The sequence below is a fragment of the Lithobates pipiens genome, unplaced genomic scaffold, assembly GCF_037356315.1.
Source record: "Lithobates pipiens isolate NorthernLeopardFrog02 unplaced genomic scaffold, aLitPip1_a1.2 Scaffold_8, whole genome shotgun sequence".
Taxonomy (NCBI): domain Eukaryota; kingdom Metazoa; phylum Chordata; class Amphibia; order Anura; family Ranidae; genus Lithobates; species Lithobates pipiens.
Window position 1 is genome coordinate 45,342,473 of NW_027507903.1, and position 19,228 is coordinate 45,361,700.

Genomic DNA, 19,228 nt, shown 5'->3' on the forward strand with positions numbered 1-19,228 from the left:
CCGCAGCTAATTAACTTAACAATGCTCTAGCTATTTACATATGAATGCCAGTTATTTACATGTAAACACAGGGTCTGCAGGTGAGTCATCTGTACACAATAGGACAGAGCTGGGCAGCATTAGTAACAGCACTACACACTGATATATCGGCACACAGTACAAGACTGAAACTTCAAGGGACAAGGGAATTTAAACTGGGATTGTTGGCAAGTATGAGGGAACTGCTTTGGGCCCCAGAACAATGACAGGGCCCTGGGCAGCTGCCCCTTTTGCCCTGCCTTAAAGACGGCCCTGGCTGCAATTGTGATAATTTATGACACCAGCCATTTGATAGCTTGGTTGACAGCACAACCAATGACAGTTATATTCTCAGTGCGTCCCGGGAATGTAACTTTTTTGAAACTGTTAATTTAGTGGGTTTAGTTCCACTTTAACTGGACAATTGCTGTGGTTGTGCCCACCCCACCAGTAACTTCTTGAGTGTTTTAAATTCTTGAGCATTTGTATGAATGTTAGAGGTAGGGAAATACAAAAAAACATTATTTGTGTTTGTTTGGGATTATTGCTCCTTTCTGAAGCCATAGAACGTTTTTGATTTTTGGTCAATTAATATGTACACAATACTTAACTCTACCTTTAGGCTCGGTTCACACAGGGGCGACTTGTCCAGGCGACTTCGCCGCCTGACAAGTCGCTCCCCGTTCTGTACTACGGAACCGTTCTAATAGGAGCGACTCAAGTCGCTCCGACTTAGAAAAAAGGTTCCTGTACTACTTTTGCGGCGACTTCGGGCGACTTGCATTGACTTCTATACAGAAGTCGTTTTGCAAGTCGCCGCTGAGGTCGTGGCAGGTCGCGGCGCTGCAAGTCGTGCCGCGTACTGTGTGAACCGAACCTTAGGCCGCTTCACAGGTACCTGATCTAAAGTATTAACACTTTACAAGATGGTCTTGGCTACAAGACCATCAGCAAGAAGCTTGGTGAAAAGCTTCTATTACTAAGACTAGCAGAATAAGGATTAAAAATAGTTAATGTTGATTGAGAGAGTTTAGTACTGCTTTAAGTTGATTTTTGTAATGGCATGATGAATACACTGCATTTTCCATTGCTAATGATGGTAATCTGCTTTTGTTTTAGTGGTTTGGAAACCTTGTAACAATACGATGGTGGAATGATCTTTGGCTGAATGAAGGTTTTGCCTCTTATGTAGAATATCTTGGTGCTGATTTTGCAGAACCCACCTGGAACATAGTATGTGAGACATTCTGGCCTATTTTGACACTGAATACATAAAGAAATTCCTTTTACTCAAAAAGAGCGTATATCCTGCTTTAAATGCTTTTAAAAAATATATTTTATTTGTTTATTTTCATCAATTTACAAAATTCAAAGTGAGTCAACAGAAGAAAAATCTAAATCAAATCAGTATTTAGTGTGACTATCCTTTGGCTTCAAATAAGCATCAATTCTTACACTTGGATACCAAGTGTAAGGTGCGCCCCTCTAGTTCTGCTCGACCTGGACTCTAGTGGTCATTGGAAAAAACTCCCTGACCGGTCGGGTAGTCAAGACACCATACACAGTGTGTGGATGATCAAGAATACAAAAGTTTATTCCAGCTTCACAGAATAATATGCAATAAACAAAAAAGGGGTCATATAGGGGGAAGGCCCCATGAACTACCAATCACATTCAAGCATTATGTTAATACAATATACAATTAATATTAACCTAAAAGATATTCATAGTAATTCTGCCTAGAGACAGACTCAATGTCACAATGTTTGACCTTATCACCTTGGCTTGAGGCCAATGTTCTCAACACACAATATATGTTCTTAATGTCCAGCAACTAACCGCAGATGCATCCTGCTTCACACTTCGCCTTAGCACGTCTGGTAATTTTAGCACAAGCTTAGCATGAGATAAAACATTTTCTAAAACATTATCTTCTAAAACAGACCTAAGGAGTAACTCTACTTTCCCTTACAATATCTAAAGAGTAACTCTACAATCCCTTACACCAAGCAGGTGCTAATGATGTTCAATTTCATATGTAAGTTGAAACACAGGTGAAACAGAAACAACTGTGTGGGAGGCTTAAAGCTGAGGAGGTACAGGTGAGGAACAGCCAAACTCTGCTACTAAGATGAGGTTGTGGAAGAAATTGCCATGGCTTAATCTCCTAAACGTACTTCCTAAAGGTATGTATAGGAAGCATTCTAGATGGTTGGTGCCGACCAATCAGAACCTGCCTAGCCCGTCCAGTCAGCGGAGGAGAAGAAGAGAGAAAACCACAGGGATTTCAAATCCCCGGACCGGTAAAGCCGTGACCTGTTGTCTTCCAGCAGGTGATTGCCTGCCTCAGGTACAGCGGGCCGGGGGGATGAGGAGGGGGTCCCGTGTAAATTTATGTTACACTTTAAGCACTATCTTCAGCGTAAAGAAGAACAATGAGTACTGGAAGTAATGATTTGGACCCCACAGAGCCCTGATCTCAACATCATGGAGGCTGCGGGATTAGATGAACAGACAGAGGGATTTGAGGCGGCCTACATCCAAAGGAGATCTGTGCTTAGTTCTCCAAGATGTTTGGAACAACCTACATGCCAAGTTCCTTCACAAACTGTGTGCAAGTCTACCTAGAAGAATTGATGTTGGTTTGATTGATTTGACAGCATTTTTCACACCTGCCCAGTAGTTTTGCATGGTAGTGTATGTTATGTTAATTTGGAAAAAAAAGATGTTATATGATATATTACAGTATAATATTTGGAAAAGATAAAGTTGGATCCAATTTAGTCAATTAATTCCATAGTAACAAACATTCTAAAACATGACTGACCTCTTATGTTCATTACTTTGTATGCTGCCCTCCAAACATTTCAAACAGTATATATATATATATATATAAAATCAAGATATAAAAATATTCTGGTAACTTCTTCAATACATGCATACTTACTTATCCCAACAAATACCTGCTGTTCTGTTGGAAATCCAGTTCCTAACTTCCCGTAGTAAGCTTACAACACAGTACCTCTGCTGTTGTGAAATCCCAGTGAGAAAATCTAAAAATTTGAATTTTGCATTTCATTCATTATCTGGTTTTGCCTAAGCGGGAGTCCACCGGGACTCCGCGTTTTTTTTTTATTTTTAAAGCCAGCAGCTACAAATACTGCAGCTGCTGACTTTTAAAATAGTGACACTTACCTGTCCAGCGCGCCCGCGATGTCGGCACCCGAAGCCGATCTCTAGGTCGCCTGTTGGGTCCTGCCGCCGCCATCTTGGGTATGGGAATCAGGAAATGGAGCCTTTCGGCTTCATTTCCCGGTTCCCTACTGCGCATGCGCGAATCGCGCTGCGCAATAAGGACGCTCCCCGCTGCCTCTGGGATCTGTGTGTTTCCCAGCAGGCAGCGGGGCACTTGCGGGAAGGGGCGGGCACTTGCGGAAAGGGGCGTAAGTTACGCCCCTTTCCGCAGAGAGCTATCCCGGAAGTGGGTGCAGTTACCTGGATTATCCAGGTAACTGCACCCCCTTCCCCCCCTGAAAGGTGCCGATTGTGGAACCGGAGGGGGGGAGGGTTCCGATGAGCGGAAGGTCTACTTTAGGGTGGACCTCCGCTTTAAATATCTGATCACATGCAGATAAAACAAACATCTTCTGCACCAAGAGTAAAAATTACCCTGTAAATCTTTTTATCCAATCATAGTGGATGCTATAAAATAAAATGTATAGTCTTGTCAATACCTTTCCATTGAAGAACCTGTTAAATGATGCATCAACTGAGATAGAGTTTGACTAATACACATGTACATCTCACGCTTACAGAAAGACCTGATGGTACTCTATGAAGTTCACAGCGTGATGGCAGTTGATGCCTTGGCCTCTTCCCATCCTCTTACATCCAAGGAAGAAGAAGTGAACACCCCGCCAGAAATAAGTGAAGTTTTTGATTCCATTGCATATAGTAAGGTGAGTGTTGTAGCTTCTACCTGCCAATGCCCAGTGCTGTACAAAAGGTAGCAAAAGTAATGGTAATAAGCATTAGCAAACCATGTGTGGTCACAGTACACCACTACGTCTTTCTCAACTTTCTTACCTAAAAAGAACCCTTTACCTGCTTGCCGACCAGCCACCATCATTATACTGCGGCAGGTTGGCATGGCTGCGTGAATCGCCGTGGGTGTATGTCAGCTGCTTTAGGAGCTCTAGGGGGCTCCTGGCGTGCGATCACTCCTCAGAGAGGCAGAGTGGGGATCTGTCAATGTGAACAGACAGATCCCCATTCTGACAGGGGAGTAGAGAGAGATCTGCTGTCCCTAGTGATCAGGAACAGCGATCTCTCTCCGCCACCAGCCACTACACTCCCCCCACAGTTAGAAACACCTCCCAGGGAACACTTAACCCCTTGATCTCCCCTAGTTTTAAGTTTTAACCCCTTCCCTGCAGAGACATTTATACAATAATCAGTGTCTATTTTTAGCTGTGATCGCTGTAAAAAAAGTCAATGGTCCCAAAAAGGTGTCAAAAGTGTCCGATCTGTCCGTCGCAATGTCACAGTACTGCTAAAAATCGCTGATCAACGCCATTACTAGTAATAAAAAAATGAATAACAAAAATGCCATAAATCTATCCCCTATTATGTAGACGGTATAACTTTTTCGCAAACCAATCAATATACGCTTATCCCAATTTTTTTAACCAAAAATATGTAGAAGAATACATATTAGCCTAATAGGGAAACGGACCGCCACTGTCTGTATTCTCAGGTCAACAGCCCACCTCCAGGAAAACTCTTCTGTGCTCTTATGTTAACATAACAAGAACAGTAACCATATATTGGATTTTGCAATAGACATATTAAATAAAATAAAAGTGCAGAAATATGAATGAAATATACGTAAGATATACATAGGTCAACAGCCCACCTATATCGTAACAGGAAGTTATTACAATACATTCCTACCATAAATACAATTTACATGACTTATGAAACAGGAGAACATACTGACCGAAACAGACCAATCTAGAACTTAGCCAATAATAACAACATTGCACTCACATAATGCAGACTTTTCAGATTTTCTGACGGAAAATGTTCAATGGGTGCTTTTTGTCGGAAATTCTGACCATGTGTAGGCTCCATCGGACATTTTCCATCAGAATTTCCAACACACAAAATTTGAGATCTGGATCTCAAATTTTCCGACAACAAAATCCATTGTCAGAAATTCCGATCGTGTGTACACAATTCCGACACACAAGTTCTACGCATGCTCGAAATCAAGCAGAAGAGCCGCACTGGCTATTGAACTTCAATTTTCTCGGCTCGTCGTACGTCACCGCATTCTTGACATTCGGAATTTCCCACAACATTGTGTGACCGTGTGTATGCAAGACAAGTTTGAGTCAACACCTGTCGGAAAAAATTCCATGGATTTTGTTGTCGGAATGTCCGATCTTGTGTACACGGCATAATTCATATACAGCAGAGTCTTCAGCTCAGCTTGTCTTCATTATAACGTTCACTCACATGCAGTTTAAGCTCTAAAACTACTATACAGGCGTAAAGCCACTACATTACAAGTTATAGAACCTACAGTACTATAACAAAACAACCTTAGAACATAAAACTGAAGTTTGTAAAGGGGGGGGGGGGGGGGTTGTAATGAACTCCTACATCTGGATAAACTCTTCTTGCACTCAGTGGACTAAACCGATTTATAGCACAGAGGTAGGTGAGTAAAATACATTATAACTTTACAGTTTAGCAAACCGTTCCTTGGTTTTGTTATAAGATATTAACAAAAATAATTATAATTAATTCATTATTTGGAGTATGCAAAGTCATATATTTTGAAGATATTCATGAAAATCAATTAGTATTAATTTTGTACAGTATACCCAACTTTCTCAACCCTTTTAACATGGAGGAACCTTTGAAATAACTTTCTGTTCTCAGTGAACCCCTATGAATAATTATAATATAATAATAATTATATTAAAATATAATATAAAATAATTATAATATAATAATTATTATAATAAAATATAATATAAAATAATTATAATATAATAATAATTATAATAAAATATAATATAAAAATAATAATCTACAGCTCAAGGTACATTAGTGTGATAGTTATTGTGGTCTTTAGGAAGAATCTTCTCTTACAGATAGCTAAAAAGGCCATTTCAGTCACTGGTTACTTATCTAAGACTGCAGAAATTGCTCATTGCTTAAGGACCCCCTAGCAACCTCTGGAGGAACCCTGGATGAGAAAGGCTGATGTATCTCACCATCCTAGCCCCCCAGTAGAAGAAGCTGGCAGGTGATTGCACTAACTAGTTGTACTGGGTAGCACTCTCACCTAGCAGTAAAAAGGGTCGCTGGTTCGAATCCCAACCACGACACTACCTGCCTGGAGTTTACATGTTCTCCCTGTGTCTGTGTGGGTTTCCTCCGGGTACTCTGGTTTCCTCCCACACTCCAAAGACATGCTGGTAGGTTAATTGGCTTCTATCTAAATTGGCCCCAGTATATGAATGTGAGTTAGGGACCTTAGATTGTAAGCTCCTGGAGGGTAGGGACCGATGTGAATGTATAATGTATATGTAAAGCGCTGCGTAAATTAACAACGCTATATAAGTACCTTAAATAATAATAATAGTGTCCACTTATAAGAGACATATTCATTTTAGATGGGGTTGGGCTTTAATGTTATAACCATGATAATAGCAACAGTAATAATAATAATAAAAATAATAATACCAGATTTTTGTTTTGTGCAGGGTGCGTCAGTTATTAGAATGTTGTCCTCGTTTCTCACTGAAGAGCTTTTTGTAGAAGGACTGGCTGTAAGTATCTCCTTACTTTAATCAATGGTTTATGACATTTAAAATCTTTGTTTTTCTAAGGTAAAAGGTGAGAAAAGATCACTAGCTTAGTTGTCCGAGATTGAACACCTAACAAATCTGCATTTACTCATAGCCTTAATTGCAACTTTTCTTATACAGCCATAGGAAAACATAGACAGGCAAAAATCGAGGAAACAATGGGCAGGCGGGTGTCTACCACTCATTGAACATATTGATTGAGAATTAGGCTCCACCATGATTCTGACAATGGCACATACTCAGTTTCTTGATTCTTTCTATGCATTGGGGGCAATTTATACATTTTTCACACACATGTTAAAATCCGCATTTTTGCTAGAAAATTACTTTGAACCCCCAAACATTATATATTGTATATTCTGAATGCAGAGGCCCTGTAGAATAAAATGGAGGCTGTTGCAATTTTGTTATGTTACACCATATTTGTGAGTTTGTTTATCAAACAAAAATTTCAGGAAAAATACACACAAAACACAATACAATACCCAACTGTTTTGGTAAAAAATGAAAGACGTGAGCCTGTGATATGGAGACAAACTACCTAAATTTGTTTATAGGTGAGGCTTTAAAAGCCTTTACAGGTTGTTAATTGTTGTTAATTGTGAATGATGGCACTAGAATTATTGCCCATTTGCAATAATAGCTTATGTGTGTGGTGCAATTACTGTTTACATACATGTTTGGGACCTACACATGCATTTGTATTTGTGTGAATGCACAGGGGGTGTGGGGGTGATTACATTTTTTTTTATTACTTTTATTTTAAAAAATGTACACTTTTTTTCTTTAAATTTAACTTTACTGCTATCACAAGGCGGCTACCAAGACCCCTTTTTGATAGCTTTGGGCTGGTGAAGGTATTTTTTATGGAGACCACAGGGGTCTAATTAGGGTTGCCACCTGTTCGGGATTCACCCGGACAGTTCAGGTTTGGAATCATGCATCCGGGTTTCAGACTGTCTGAGACCCAGACACATTATTCAGACCAGACCAAGTCTCCCCCTCCCCCCTCTCTCCTGCCTCTAAGTTAGTACACTAAGGTAAATCAGGGTTCTCAGAGCACTCATTTCATCAGAGCTCCCCTTTACATCAGTGTCCTCTTCGTACACCAGAGCATCCCTTATGTTAGAGTCCCCAGAGGTCTCCCTTACATCAGAGCCTGCAGAGTCCCCCCTTACAGTGAAAAGGAACTCTGCAAGTTCAGATGTAAAAGGGGAGCTCTGCAGATTCAGATGTAAAAGGGGGGCTCTTGTGATTAACTTCTTATGATTAGAAATGTTATTTAATAGCAAAATCTACGCATTGTTTATCTATGCATACTATGAAAAAATAATTGCTCTGCGACGCCGAAGTGTTCCGGTTTGACTTGAAGAAAAGGAGGCAACCCTAGGTCTAATATCTATTTTGTCCTCCAATGCAGCTAACCATACACAGATCTTGCTTGATTAGCTGCTTTCCTGGCTGTAGGAGACTTGTGAATAGATGTTATGTCCCAGGCAGGGGCGAACTGACCATTCAGCCACTCGGGTACTACCCGAGGGCCCCGGGCCACTAGGAGGCCCCATCAGGGTCGCCAACCTCAGTAAAACCAGGGACAGTATGTAAAAATCTGTGTTTTTTTTACATCTGTCTCTGAAATATCCCTTACCGACATCCTTTTGGTCTAAAAATCCTGAGATTATAGCTGCCCCACCTCTCCAGTACCTTCTCAGCCAATAGAAACATGTCTGTGTATACTGTGTGTACATGTATGTGTACACTGTGTGATTGTATACTGTGTGTGTGTATACTGTGTGGCCCCATAATCTCTGATTGCCTGGGGGCCCCATAATCTCCTATTTCCCGGGGGCCCCATGAGTTGTCAGTCCGCCCCTGGTCCCAGGTACATATTGCGTAGGGGCAAAGCTTAAGTAATGTCATCACGTACGGATGCTCAGTGTGTGGATTATGAGCGGCATTTTTCTACCATTAGGGAGGTGGTGTGTAGCGATTTTTTCCCCCCAATATTTCTTGGTGCCTTTCTAACCTCATATAATTTGGAGGTCAACTCCAAGGTGAACAGAATCACAAATCCCTAGTGTAGTGGTGTTGGAGAAGGTGCTCACTGGTTCACAAATAGAAGACTTCATATAAAAGGCACAAGTTACATAAGAGGAATGAACTTTTTTTCACTTTGTATATTGTTTGTCAAATATGGTTGCACTTTATTTGATGCATATTTGGAAGAGACATGATGGATTTTATAAGTTAAATGTAATGATTGAGGATATGGATACGGACATTTTTTTCAGTAGCGTTGTACATTATTTTTATTTGTGATACGCAGAAGATTGCTTCCCTACCCTATTATAAATGTTAAAAAAAGTGACTATAGATATAATTTAATAGAATGTACAACATGTAGGTGTGGATAAAATGCATTCTAACATGATAGTTGCTTTAACAGTCTGTTCATGTAATTTACCTCTACAAATAAAAATACTGAAACTGTTGTATTTTGTTTTCTAGAGCTATTTGGAAGCTTTCAAATATGCCAATACAATATATACTGACCTATGGGATCACCTGCAGATGGTAATTGAATTAAGTTGCATACTTAAGAACCTAAGAATGAATTGTGTATTTTGTCTATATTTTATACATAACACTTAATACCTGTAGAAGGTTTTATAGGCTATGCATATTAGTGTAGCGCTGCCCCTAGAGGGCTGCTGGATTTTGGGTCCCCCTACTCGTGCACAGCCAAGCAACACGCATTTTCCACTTGCATCCGGCACAGAGACCAGTCATTGACTTGTTGTTTTATTAGGGGAGTAACAACTTAGATAGGGATGAGGGGTTATAGGATGCCCCAAAACTGAATTTAATAGATGAGAGGACAAACTTCTCTATATACTTCTTGCAGGAAACAAAAATGGATCCTAGACTGTACTCCCTCCAGAATACAGTAGCTTCAGTCTTTACTGAATCAGTAGCAGCTATCCAAACTGCTGGCAGGAGCTTTATGTCTCCTTGATGAAACTTAGCCAAGTGCCAATTTGATAGCAGGAGCTCATGTCCCCTTGTAGAAAATGCCAGCCCACCTGTCCCAGAGCAAATGATTTAGGTTAGCAATAACACCGTCCCATGAAAACTTGCTAAATATTGCATCTGGCAGACTTCTCCCTTGTTGGCCCTGGGAGTGAAAGGTAGAGGTATTTATGCTATCCCTTGAATCCTGCTGCTTGCATAGACTGCTGTTCAGGCTACCTGGGGGACAGATCTTTGCTTGCTGGGCAGGATCTCCTGGATGAGACAGGAGGTTAATGGAGTTCCCTCTGCAACTTCTTTTCCTCTTTTCTCCGCTCCAGCTTGGAGGCAGAGCCCCCCAACCCTGGGGTCCCCTCACAGGCCTCACAACTCCAGCCTCAACACTCCATCTTCTATTCGACCCCCCAATAACCAGTAGCCAATAGCTGCCCTTGTGTCGTATTTGGCCCGTCGGACTAGCACACAGACGAATGGTTTTCCCAATTTTTAGTCCGTCGGATAGATTTGAAACATGTTTTATTTCTAATTTCTAGGTCCGCTGGACTTTTGGGAAAAAAAAGTCCGCTGGAGCCCACACATGATCGAATTGTCCGGTGGATTCCGGTCTGCCGGACCAAGTCTGCCGGAAAGTCCGATCGTGTGTACATGGCATAAGCTACATTTTCCTACAAACTTTGTACACTAAATTGCTAAATTTGTTTCAGAAGGTACCCTAATAGCAAGCACGTTATTTTGTGAATCATAAATCGGGGGAGCTTAAATATATTTTCTTGCCAAATTTACTGAACGGCCATGAGATTCAGTATTACAGCTCATATTACTACCATTTATACCATTATAGTGCATACCAACAGTGACGTCACAAGGTTTGATGTCTCCTGGAGTGGTAAAACATGGTGTCACCCCCCTCCCCCTCCTGTCTACGCTGCCAGCAACCAGCAGGCATTGCACAGTCCGGTCATGGGGCGTACCCCAAGCCGGCCCCTGTAAATGATAGTATAGGGTGGTATAGTGGCAAGTTGGGTAGTATAGGGTGGTATAGTGGCAGGTTGTGGTGGTACAGGGCACGTTAGGGTGGCATAGGGCAGATTGGGGTGGTGTAGGGCAAGTTAGGATGGCACGGGGCAGGTTGAGGTGGTATAGGGCAATTTAGTGTGGCATAGGGCAGGTTGGAGTGGCACAGGGCAGGCTGGGGTGGTATAGGGCAAGTTACTGTAGCACAGGGCAGGTTGGAGGTGGTATTGGGCAGGTTAGGGTGGCATAGGGCAGGTTGGGGTGGTGTAGAGCAAGTTAGGGTGGCACGGGGCAGGTTTGGGTGGTATAGGGCAAGTTAGTGTGGCATAGGGCAGGTTGGAGGGGCACAGGGCAGGCTGGGGTGGTATAGGGCAAGTTAAGGTGGCATAGGGCAGGTTTTGGTGGTATTGGGCAGGTTAGGGTAGCATAGGGCAGGTTGGGGTGGTGTAGAGCAAGTTAGGGTGGCACAGGGTAGATTGGGGTGGTATAGGGCAAGTTAGTGTGCCATAGGGCAGGTTGGAGCGGCACAGGGCAGGCTGGGTGGTATAGGGCAAGTTAGTGTGGCTGGGGTGGCACAGGGCAGGTTGGGGTGGTATAGGGCAAGTTAGGGTGGCACAGGGCAGATTGGGGTGGTATAGGGCAAGTTAGTGTGGCATAGGGCAGGTTGGGGTGGCACAGGGCAGGTTGGGGTGGTATAGGCCTGGTTGGGGTGGTATAGGGAAAGTTAGTGTGGCACAGGGCAGGTTGGGGTGATATCGGGCAAGTTAGTGTGGCATAGGGCAGGCTGGTGTGGCACAGGGCAGGTTGGGGTGGCATAGGGCAAGTTAGGACTCTTATGTAGTGACACTGTGCACTGCAGTAACTTACAGCATGCTTCATGCCTGCAGGTGAAAACCCGGGTGGGTGGGCAGGGCTGCTGTGTCTGCGCCTCTATCTCTATCTCCTGAAGTGCCCTGCTCGCTCCGCTGCAGGCAAAAAAGTACAGTGTTTAGCGACGGCCCCAGTGTCACCCCTCTGGCAGGTGTCACCCAGTGCAGGCCGCACCCCCATAGCAACGCCACTGCATATCAATCACATATCACTGCAAGGCCATCCATACAAATTGCTTTGATGATAATTCTCTAGATTACATGGGCATATGACAGAACAAAACATACACTTGGCATAGCTGAGTACTGTTAGGCTCCAAGACATATACCCAGAATATGATGTGTCATGGGAGACCATATAATAGGAGACCATGTGACAGACTCACCCATTCGTCTTTTGGAGAAGGGATGGATAATCATTTCCCTTTGGGATTAATAAAGTATTCTGAATTCTAAATGAATCCAAAACTTGCATACTACAGCTGTGTGTAAATAGAAAATTTATGTTAAGATTGGTTAGCAAGCATTATGAGATTTTCATATTCCCTCCAGTAGTTATAATTTCCTAAGCTGACAAGTGTCCACTCACTTCTCTATTGTCTTTCTTATTTTCAGTGTTTTTTGTGATGCAACGCCATCTTACTATATTGTACAGTATTAATAACAGAGGCTTATTTTATTCATTTTTAGGCTGTAGATAAACAAAACAACATAACACTTCCTGATTCTGTTAGAAACATCATGGACACCTGGGTGTTGCAGATGGGTTTCCCGGTGGTAACAGTAGACACAGCGTCAGGTTCTTTAGACCAGAAGCATTTCCTTCTAGATCCAGAATCACTCGTCACTCGTCAATCACCATTTAAGTAAGCTGATGTGTTAATATCATAATAGATGAATGCATGAGTCTATTTTAAACTAGTGAATTAAAGAAATTTTAAGAGGAAGAAAACCCAAAGAATTTGAAGAATGCTAAAAGAAAATCTGTCACACGGGGCTAAATATAGGTGTTGTAGAGTAGAATGAGACACAACAGGAAACACATATACCATAAAATATATGCTGTCATTACCAAGTAATCACCAATGGCAGATATGTAAGCGTGGTGCCCCTTTGTTTAACCTTTTCCCAGCCAGTAACATTAGTTTACCATTGGAATTCCACTGCCACCTACACACTGGAGTTATTGAATTACAGGGCTTGCTTTGTTATTTTAGGAACTGTAAGTTTGCAATGGAAATATCCCCCAAGCCACCCTCCGAAAGTGTTACACTATATTACCAAAAGTATTTGGTCACCTGCCTTTACACGCACATAAACTTTAATGGCATCCCAGTCTTAGTCTGTGGGGTTTAATATTTGAGTTAGCCCACCCTTTGCAGCTATAACAGCTTCAACTCTTCTGGGAAGGCTGTCTACAAGGTTTAGGAACTAAGGAGCCAAGCCCAACCCCTGAAAAACAACTCCCTTCATAATCCCCCCTCCACCAAATGATTTGGACCAGTGCAAGCATGGTCAAACATTCCCATAGACACACTCCTAAACTTTGTGGACAACCTTCCCAGAAGAGTAGAAGATGTAGCTGCAAAGGGTGGGTCAAGTCAATATTGAACCATATGGACTAAGACTGGGATGCCATTAAAGTTTATATGCATATAAAGGCAGGTGTCCCAATGCTTTTGGTAATATAGAGTATGATTATATCCAAAAAGTTCCAGAAGTTGAACTTATCCTGTGGAGAACACTGGTACACAATACTGAGCACTTCCAGGCTTACTATCAGTGGCCTGGTTATGGGTCGAGATTTGACAAAGACATAGATCACTATATGCCAAGCACAGCAAAGACATCAGAAATACCCTATTTAACAGTTCTGTGATAACTGCTGTGCTAAGCACATATGGCAGCAATTTGTAGGGTATTAGTATTTCTCAACTCCAGTCCTCCAGTCAACTCCAGTCCTTAAGTACTAAGAAAAGTTCAAGTTTTGTCTCTTGAATGTAACAGCTATGACAATTCTTAAGACAGGAACTTGGATGAAATCATATGTGGCAGATAACTTGAAAACATGCTGGGGATACTTGAGCAATGGAGTTCAGAAACACTGATATGGGTCTCTTCCAGCCTCAAAACTGAATAAATTACTTCAATGGGCCAGTCAGGGAGCAATACCTTTACCATGTGGGAACCATATAAACTGCTGCTACTGTAATTAATACAAAATTGTTTAAAATAGTAGTAGAAAATTTGTTTAAAATGTAAAAAGTTAACAATTAGATATATGAACATTACATATGCGTAAGCAGGTACACATATACAGTATCATACAGTTACACACTTAGGACACATAGGTGAAACTCTAATTAGTGGCAGATTATTTTTATTACAATGGTGGTTTGGGCAGCCACATATGCCAAAGCAACCAAGAGACAGATGTTAATCCACACATAGATTTCCAGTTCACTTCACTGTATGGCGGTTAATCGTGATCAATAGCATAGTCACAGAATAATGTAGCAAAATTGGTAGAGAGGAAAGCCTCTCCCCATGCTTATAGCACCTACTCTTTAAAGAATGGTCCCAGTGCACCCAGCCTACAACAGGGATTACAATTTTTTCCTACTTTCCTTCATAGTGTATAACTATTCTGTGATTGGAGAAGATGTTCCTCCAATGATGGAAAAAGACACTGGTTAGCCAAATGAGAGAGTAACCCTCCTTGAGGGAACATGGGATTGGTTGAGCAAATGGTTGAGAAAATGTTCCTCTAATGAAAGAAAAAGACACTGGCTGACCAACGAAAAGAGTCCCCCTCCTTGAGAGAACATGAGATTGGTTGAGCAAATGGTTGAGAAAATGTTCTTTCAATGAAGGAAAAAAACCCTGGTTGACCAATGGCGAGAGTTACCCTCCTTGGGGGAAACATGGGATTGGTTGAGCAAAATAAAAAGTGAGGTAATTGTTGCAGAGAATTAACCACATCACAATGCATACATCATCAAGTGACTCACAATGACCCATACGGGGACGTTCCTGAAACTTTGTCTAATAATGGTAACTATGCCCGATCTTTTGCTCAAGATGTCACCTTCTTACAAGCTACAGGCAAAAGCAGTGGGGTGCTCTTGATTTCCAGTGGTACTATTGAAAGACTTGGACCATAATGCGAAGTGAGTACAGGTGGGGGATTTAAAGCTGAACCAAAAGGGCATAGAAACGTAGAGAGCAATGTGAGGAGATAGAGAGGTGAAGAGGGGTGAAGGAAAGGGCTCAGAAAAGTGGTTGCAGAGAGATGGAGAAGGGTTGCATTGGTAGAGACTAGACTGACCGGCAATAGTTTATTCTGATTTCAGGTATATAAAGTAGCACTGAACAATCTTGAACAGTCTGGAAAAATTGTTGCATGAACATATACAGTTACATTGGCCAAACAAGCATGTTCGTGCACTCTGCGGACTGTCTGGACACTCTCAAAAGGGAAAATAGTGAGAAAATCTGTCCCCCAAAAATCTATATTTCTCCACTTTTATTTGGCCCACGGGTGTGATCTAACAGTAATCAAAGATATCAAGTGAGAATCTTTTCTTCTCTGATTAGTAATTAGTCTTAATTTCTGCTATGAAGGTCAGATTGATTGTAACATGGCACCTGGTAGCAGGATAGAAGTATCGATCTAATGATAAATCCTAACTTTATTGCTGCAGTAAAAGGGCTTTGCCTGTGCCTTGGATATGTTTTATAGCAATAAGTAAAAAACTTTCATTTTTTTTTTTCAAAATTTTCAGTCTTTTTTCGTTTGTGTAAAATTTTTTTTTTTAAACCCAGTGGTTGAAAAAATACCACCAAGAAAGAGCTCTATTTGTGTGAAACAAATTATACCAATTTTGTTTGGGTACAGCATTGCATTACTGCACAATTACCGGTTAAAGTAGCGCAGTCCTAAATAGCTAAAAATTACCTGGTCATGAAGGGGGTAAAACCTTTCAAGGCTCAAGTGGTTAAATAATGAAGCAGGAGAACCATTGTCAAACAAATGGAGAGTGGACCTGGTAGGGAATTGTTCTTCAAAGTTTTCTCACAACCGAAAATCAAGCATCAAAATGGTAGGTCAAACCAAGGGTGAGTTAACCTGGTGTAGAACTATTGTTCCAATATCACCTATCAGGTGCTGCCACAAACCATACATACCACTTATTACTGAAGGGGAAGGGTTTTGATGTAGAGCTCCTTTTTTGACATGGACCATTATGTATTGGAGTATCTAGTAGAGGATACTTGGGGGTTGACTACTAAAACTTGAGAGGGCAAAATCTGGTGTAGCTCTGCAAGAAACCAATTAGCTTCCAGTTTTTTTGCCAAAGCTTAATTCAACAAGCTGAAGTTAGAAGCTGATTGGCTACCAAGCACAGCTGCACCGGATTTCGCACTCTCTGGTTTTAGTAAATCAACCTTTTGGTTTCAATAGGAACATAGGACCAGCTAAAAATCTGACTCTTAGCCCTTGTACGCACGGTCGGAGATTCCGACAACCAAATCCGTCGGATTTTGTCCGAAACTGTTGCATACACGCGGTCGGACAAAGTTGTCGGAAAATCCGACGTGATGGCGTTATTTCATTATGACAGGACTACGTTCACGCTAGTAGCCAATAGCTTTGGTGTAGGAATTTGATCTGAGCATGCGTGGCACTTTGTCCGATCGGAATTCTCTACACATGATCGGAGTATGTCCGATCTGAGCATTTTGTCGGAAAATGTTACCAACAAGTTGGAAATCTTGGTCCGTCGGATACTCCGACGGAAACAGTCCGATGTAGACCACACACAGTCGGAATATCCGACAAATCAGTCCGATCGGACACATTCTGTCGGAATCTCCGACCATGTGTACAAGGGCTTAGTCTGTCATGGCCATAAAAACGATGGTGGCTATTCCCCCCAAGATCCCAGATACAGGGAAAACCCAGTAGATAGTTAAATCTTATATTCACCCACCTAAAACTGAGTAATCATTTTTGGTTGATGTAGACAGGAAGTCACTAATCTGATGGGTAAGAATTTGAACCTATCCATATAAAACTAGTTGTAGTTTACTAAGCATTTAACTGGGTTGATGTTTCTTATTTTCAGCTATACCTGGAAGGTACCTATTTCATATCTTAAAAGTGGTGGACAAAGAGGAAATTTGTGGCTTCAACAGCGTTTAGGTATGTAGTATAGTTTATTTCCGAATTTATGTGGCAAGTATTAATACAGCTGTGGCAAAATGCAGGTCAACATATAGTGGCAAAAACTGAGGTCTCCCCAGATCTCCCCAAAAGGGAGGTATGGGAAGGAAGTGTATTTTAGCGTGCAAAAAAGAAATAAGAAAAAATGTATAAATCTATATTTTTTTATAATCCATCATTAAAATAGAGGTATTAATGTCTAAAATTTGTAGTGAACGCCATCGGGCCTATTGTACAGCCAGCATAACACTTGAGAGTAAACATAAGATGGTGGGATCGATGTGTTTCGCCCAAGATGGGTGTCTTCAGCATCCACTTTGTGTTTACAGCTTTAGCTTTTTGATATAAAGAAGATTACCAATAGATGGAAAAATACAGCAGTGAATGATCCTTATGGTGATGATATTTCTTGAAACAGATGTTAGTCCCAATTAGACCAGGTAGTTGAAATGCATAGAGGGGAAGGGGAATATCAGCCATCGGGCAAAGGGCCCCAAAAAAAAAATCCTCACACACAAGTTTACTATCTGGATATGCAGACAAAAGGGATGGCCCATATATCAAATCAGATAGGAAAGGCCCTCAATGTACTGGCGCTCTGGTTAGGTGTGTGAAGGTTGCGGTGGTGGCGGCAGGTCAACATACCACAATTGCATGATGTACCTCAATGCAACACATTGGTGTCACTGGGCTCCATTAAAAACAATAGTTTTTCTTTATGCTTATGAATTTTGCCGATAATGGGAAATACATTAATATGTATGACATTGCATCTGGCATGAATTAGCCTTTAAGCCAGTCTCAGAATTTGTATATCAGTGCTGTCATAATGCTGATTTACTTTACATGACAAACTTTAATTTGCATTTGTTCTGCATTCCAGACAGAAATGATGTATTAAGGGTATCTGGAAATGACTGGATTCTGCTTAACCTTGATGTCACCGGATACTACAGGGTTAACTATGATGACAGAAATTGGGACAGACTACTCCATCAGCTGAACAACGATATATCAGTAAGTAGATGGTGTGATGTGTTACACTCTCAGCCTAATCCTGCACAGAGATTTTCCAGCTCACAGGACAACAATCTTAGCACCAGCAGATTGAGAGTGGTTATCATTGGGGCTCGTAACTCTTTACACAAACAAATGGTAGCCATCACCACATGTTTTATCGCACCACTCGCAGCGTCCGCTGTTGCAATTCTGGCCTTTTAAGAAGTGTCACCTTTTAAAATGTGGTAGCCCTCACAAAGTCAAAGATTTATTCATTTCTGATTACAGCATTCAGAGATTCAACTTAACATTTCTAAAATATAGTTTTTATGAAAGAGAGAAAAGGAAAATGAGGCAAGAAAATATTTATAAAAAAGATATTACTAAACAAACATTAACCACTTGCCAACCGGCTCACGTGATGTAGGTTAGCAAAGTGGCACGGGTGCGCAAAATCACGTACCCGTATGTCGCTGAGTCATCAGCCACTAGCGGGCACGTGTGCGCCGCTAGAGCATGCCCGCAGACTTGATGTCCGCCGGTGACCTGCGATCGTGACACGGAGAGGCCGAACGGGGAGATGCCTATGTAAACAAGGCATTACCCTGTTCTGCTTAGCAACATGACAGGGAACTACTGCTTCCAGTGAGCGGTGTCATGTTCTAGTGAGCCCATTCCCCCTATAGTTAGAGCACACCCAGGGAACACACGTAACCTCTTGATTGCCCCCTGGTGTTTAACTCTTTCCCTGCCAGTGACATTTACACAGTAATCAGTGCATTTTTATAGCACCAATCGCTGTATAAATGCCAATGGTCCCAAAATAGTGTCAAAAGTGTCCAATCTGTCTGCTGCAATGTCGCAATCATAATAAAAATCACAGATCGCCACCATTACTAATAAAAAAATTAATAATAAAAATGCCATTGATCTATACCTTATTTTGTAGACGTGATAACCTTTGCGCAAACCAATCAATAAACGCTTATTGCGATTTTTTTTACCAAAAATACAGAAGAATACATATCGGCCTAAACTGAGGAAGAATTTAGTTTTTTATATATTTTTTGGGGATATTTATTATAGCAAAAAGTAAAAAATATTCAAAATGTTCGCTCTTTTTTTGTTTATAGCACAAAAAAAATGCAGAGGTGATCAAATATTAGGGTACAACGACGCACGACCGC

The 19,228-nt window shown here is 41.4% G+C and overlaps 1 protein-coding gene across 1 annotated transcript in view; it reads left to right on the top strand.

Moving 5' to 3' along the window:
• The window catches only part of LOC143964141 (aminopeptidase N-like), a 133,592-nt gene that overhangs the window by 56,025 nt on the left and 58,339 nt on the right, over window positions 1-19,228 (top strand). Inside the window, exons 7-13 of the mRNA XM_077473836.1 lie at window positions 1,138-1,251; window positions 3,834-3,977; window positions 6,798-6,863; window positions 9,411-9,476; window positions 12,506-12,681; window positions 16,945-17,021; window positions 17,926-18,059. Of these exons, the coding sequence (XP_077329962.1) occupies window positions 1,138-1,251; window positions 3,834-3,977; window positions 6,798-6,863; window positions 9,411-9,476; window positions 12,506-12,681; window positions 16,945-17,021; window positions 17,926-18,059 (777 nt within the window). The remainder of the gene's footprint in view (window positions 1-1,137; window positions 1,252-3,833; window positions 3,978-6,797; window positions 6,864-9,410; window positions 9,477-12,505; window positions 12,682-16,944; window positions 17,022-17,925; window positions 18,060-19,228) is intronic.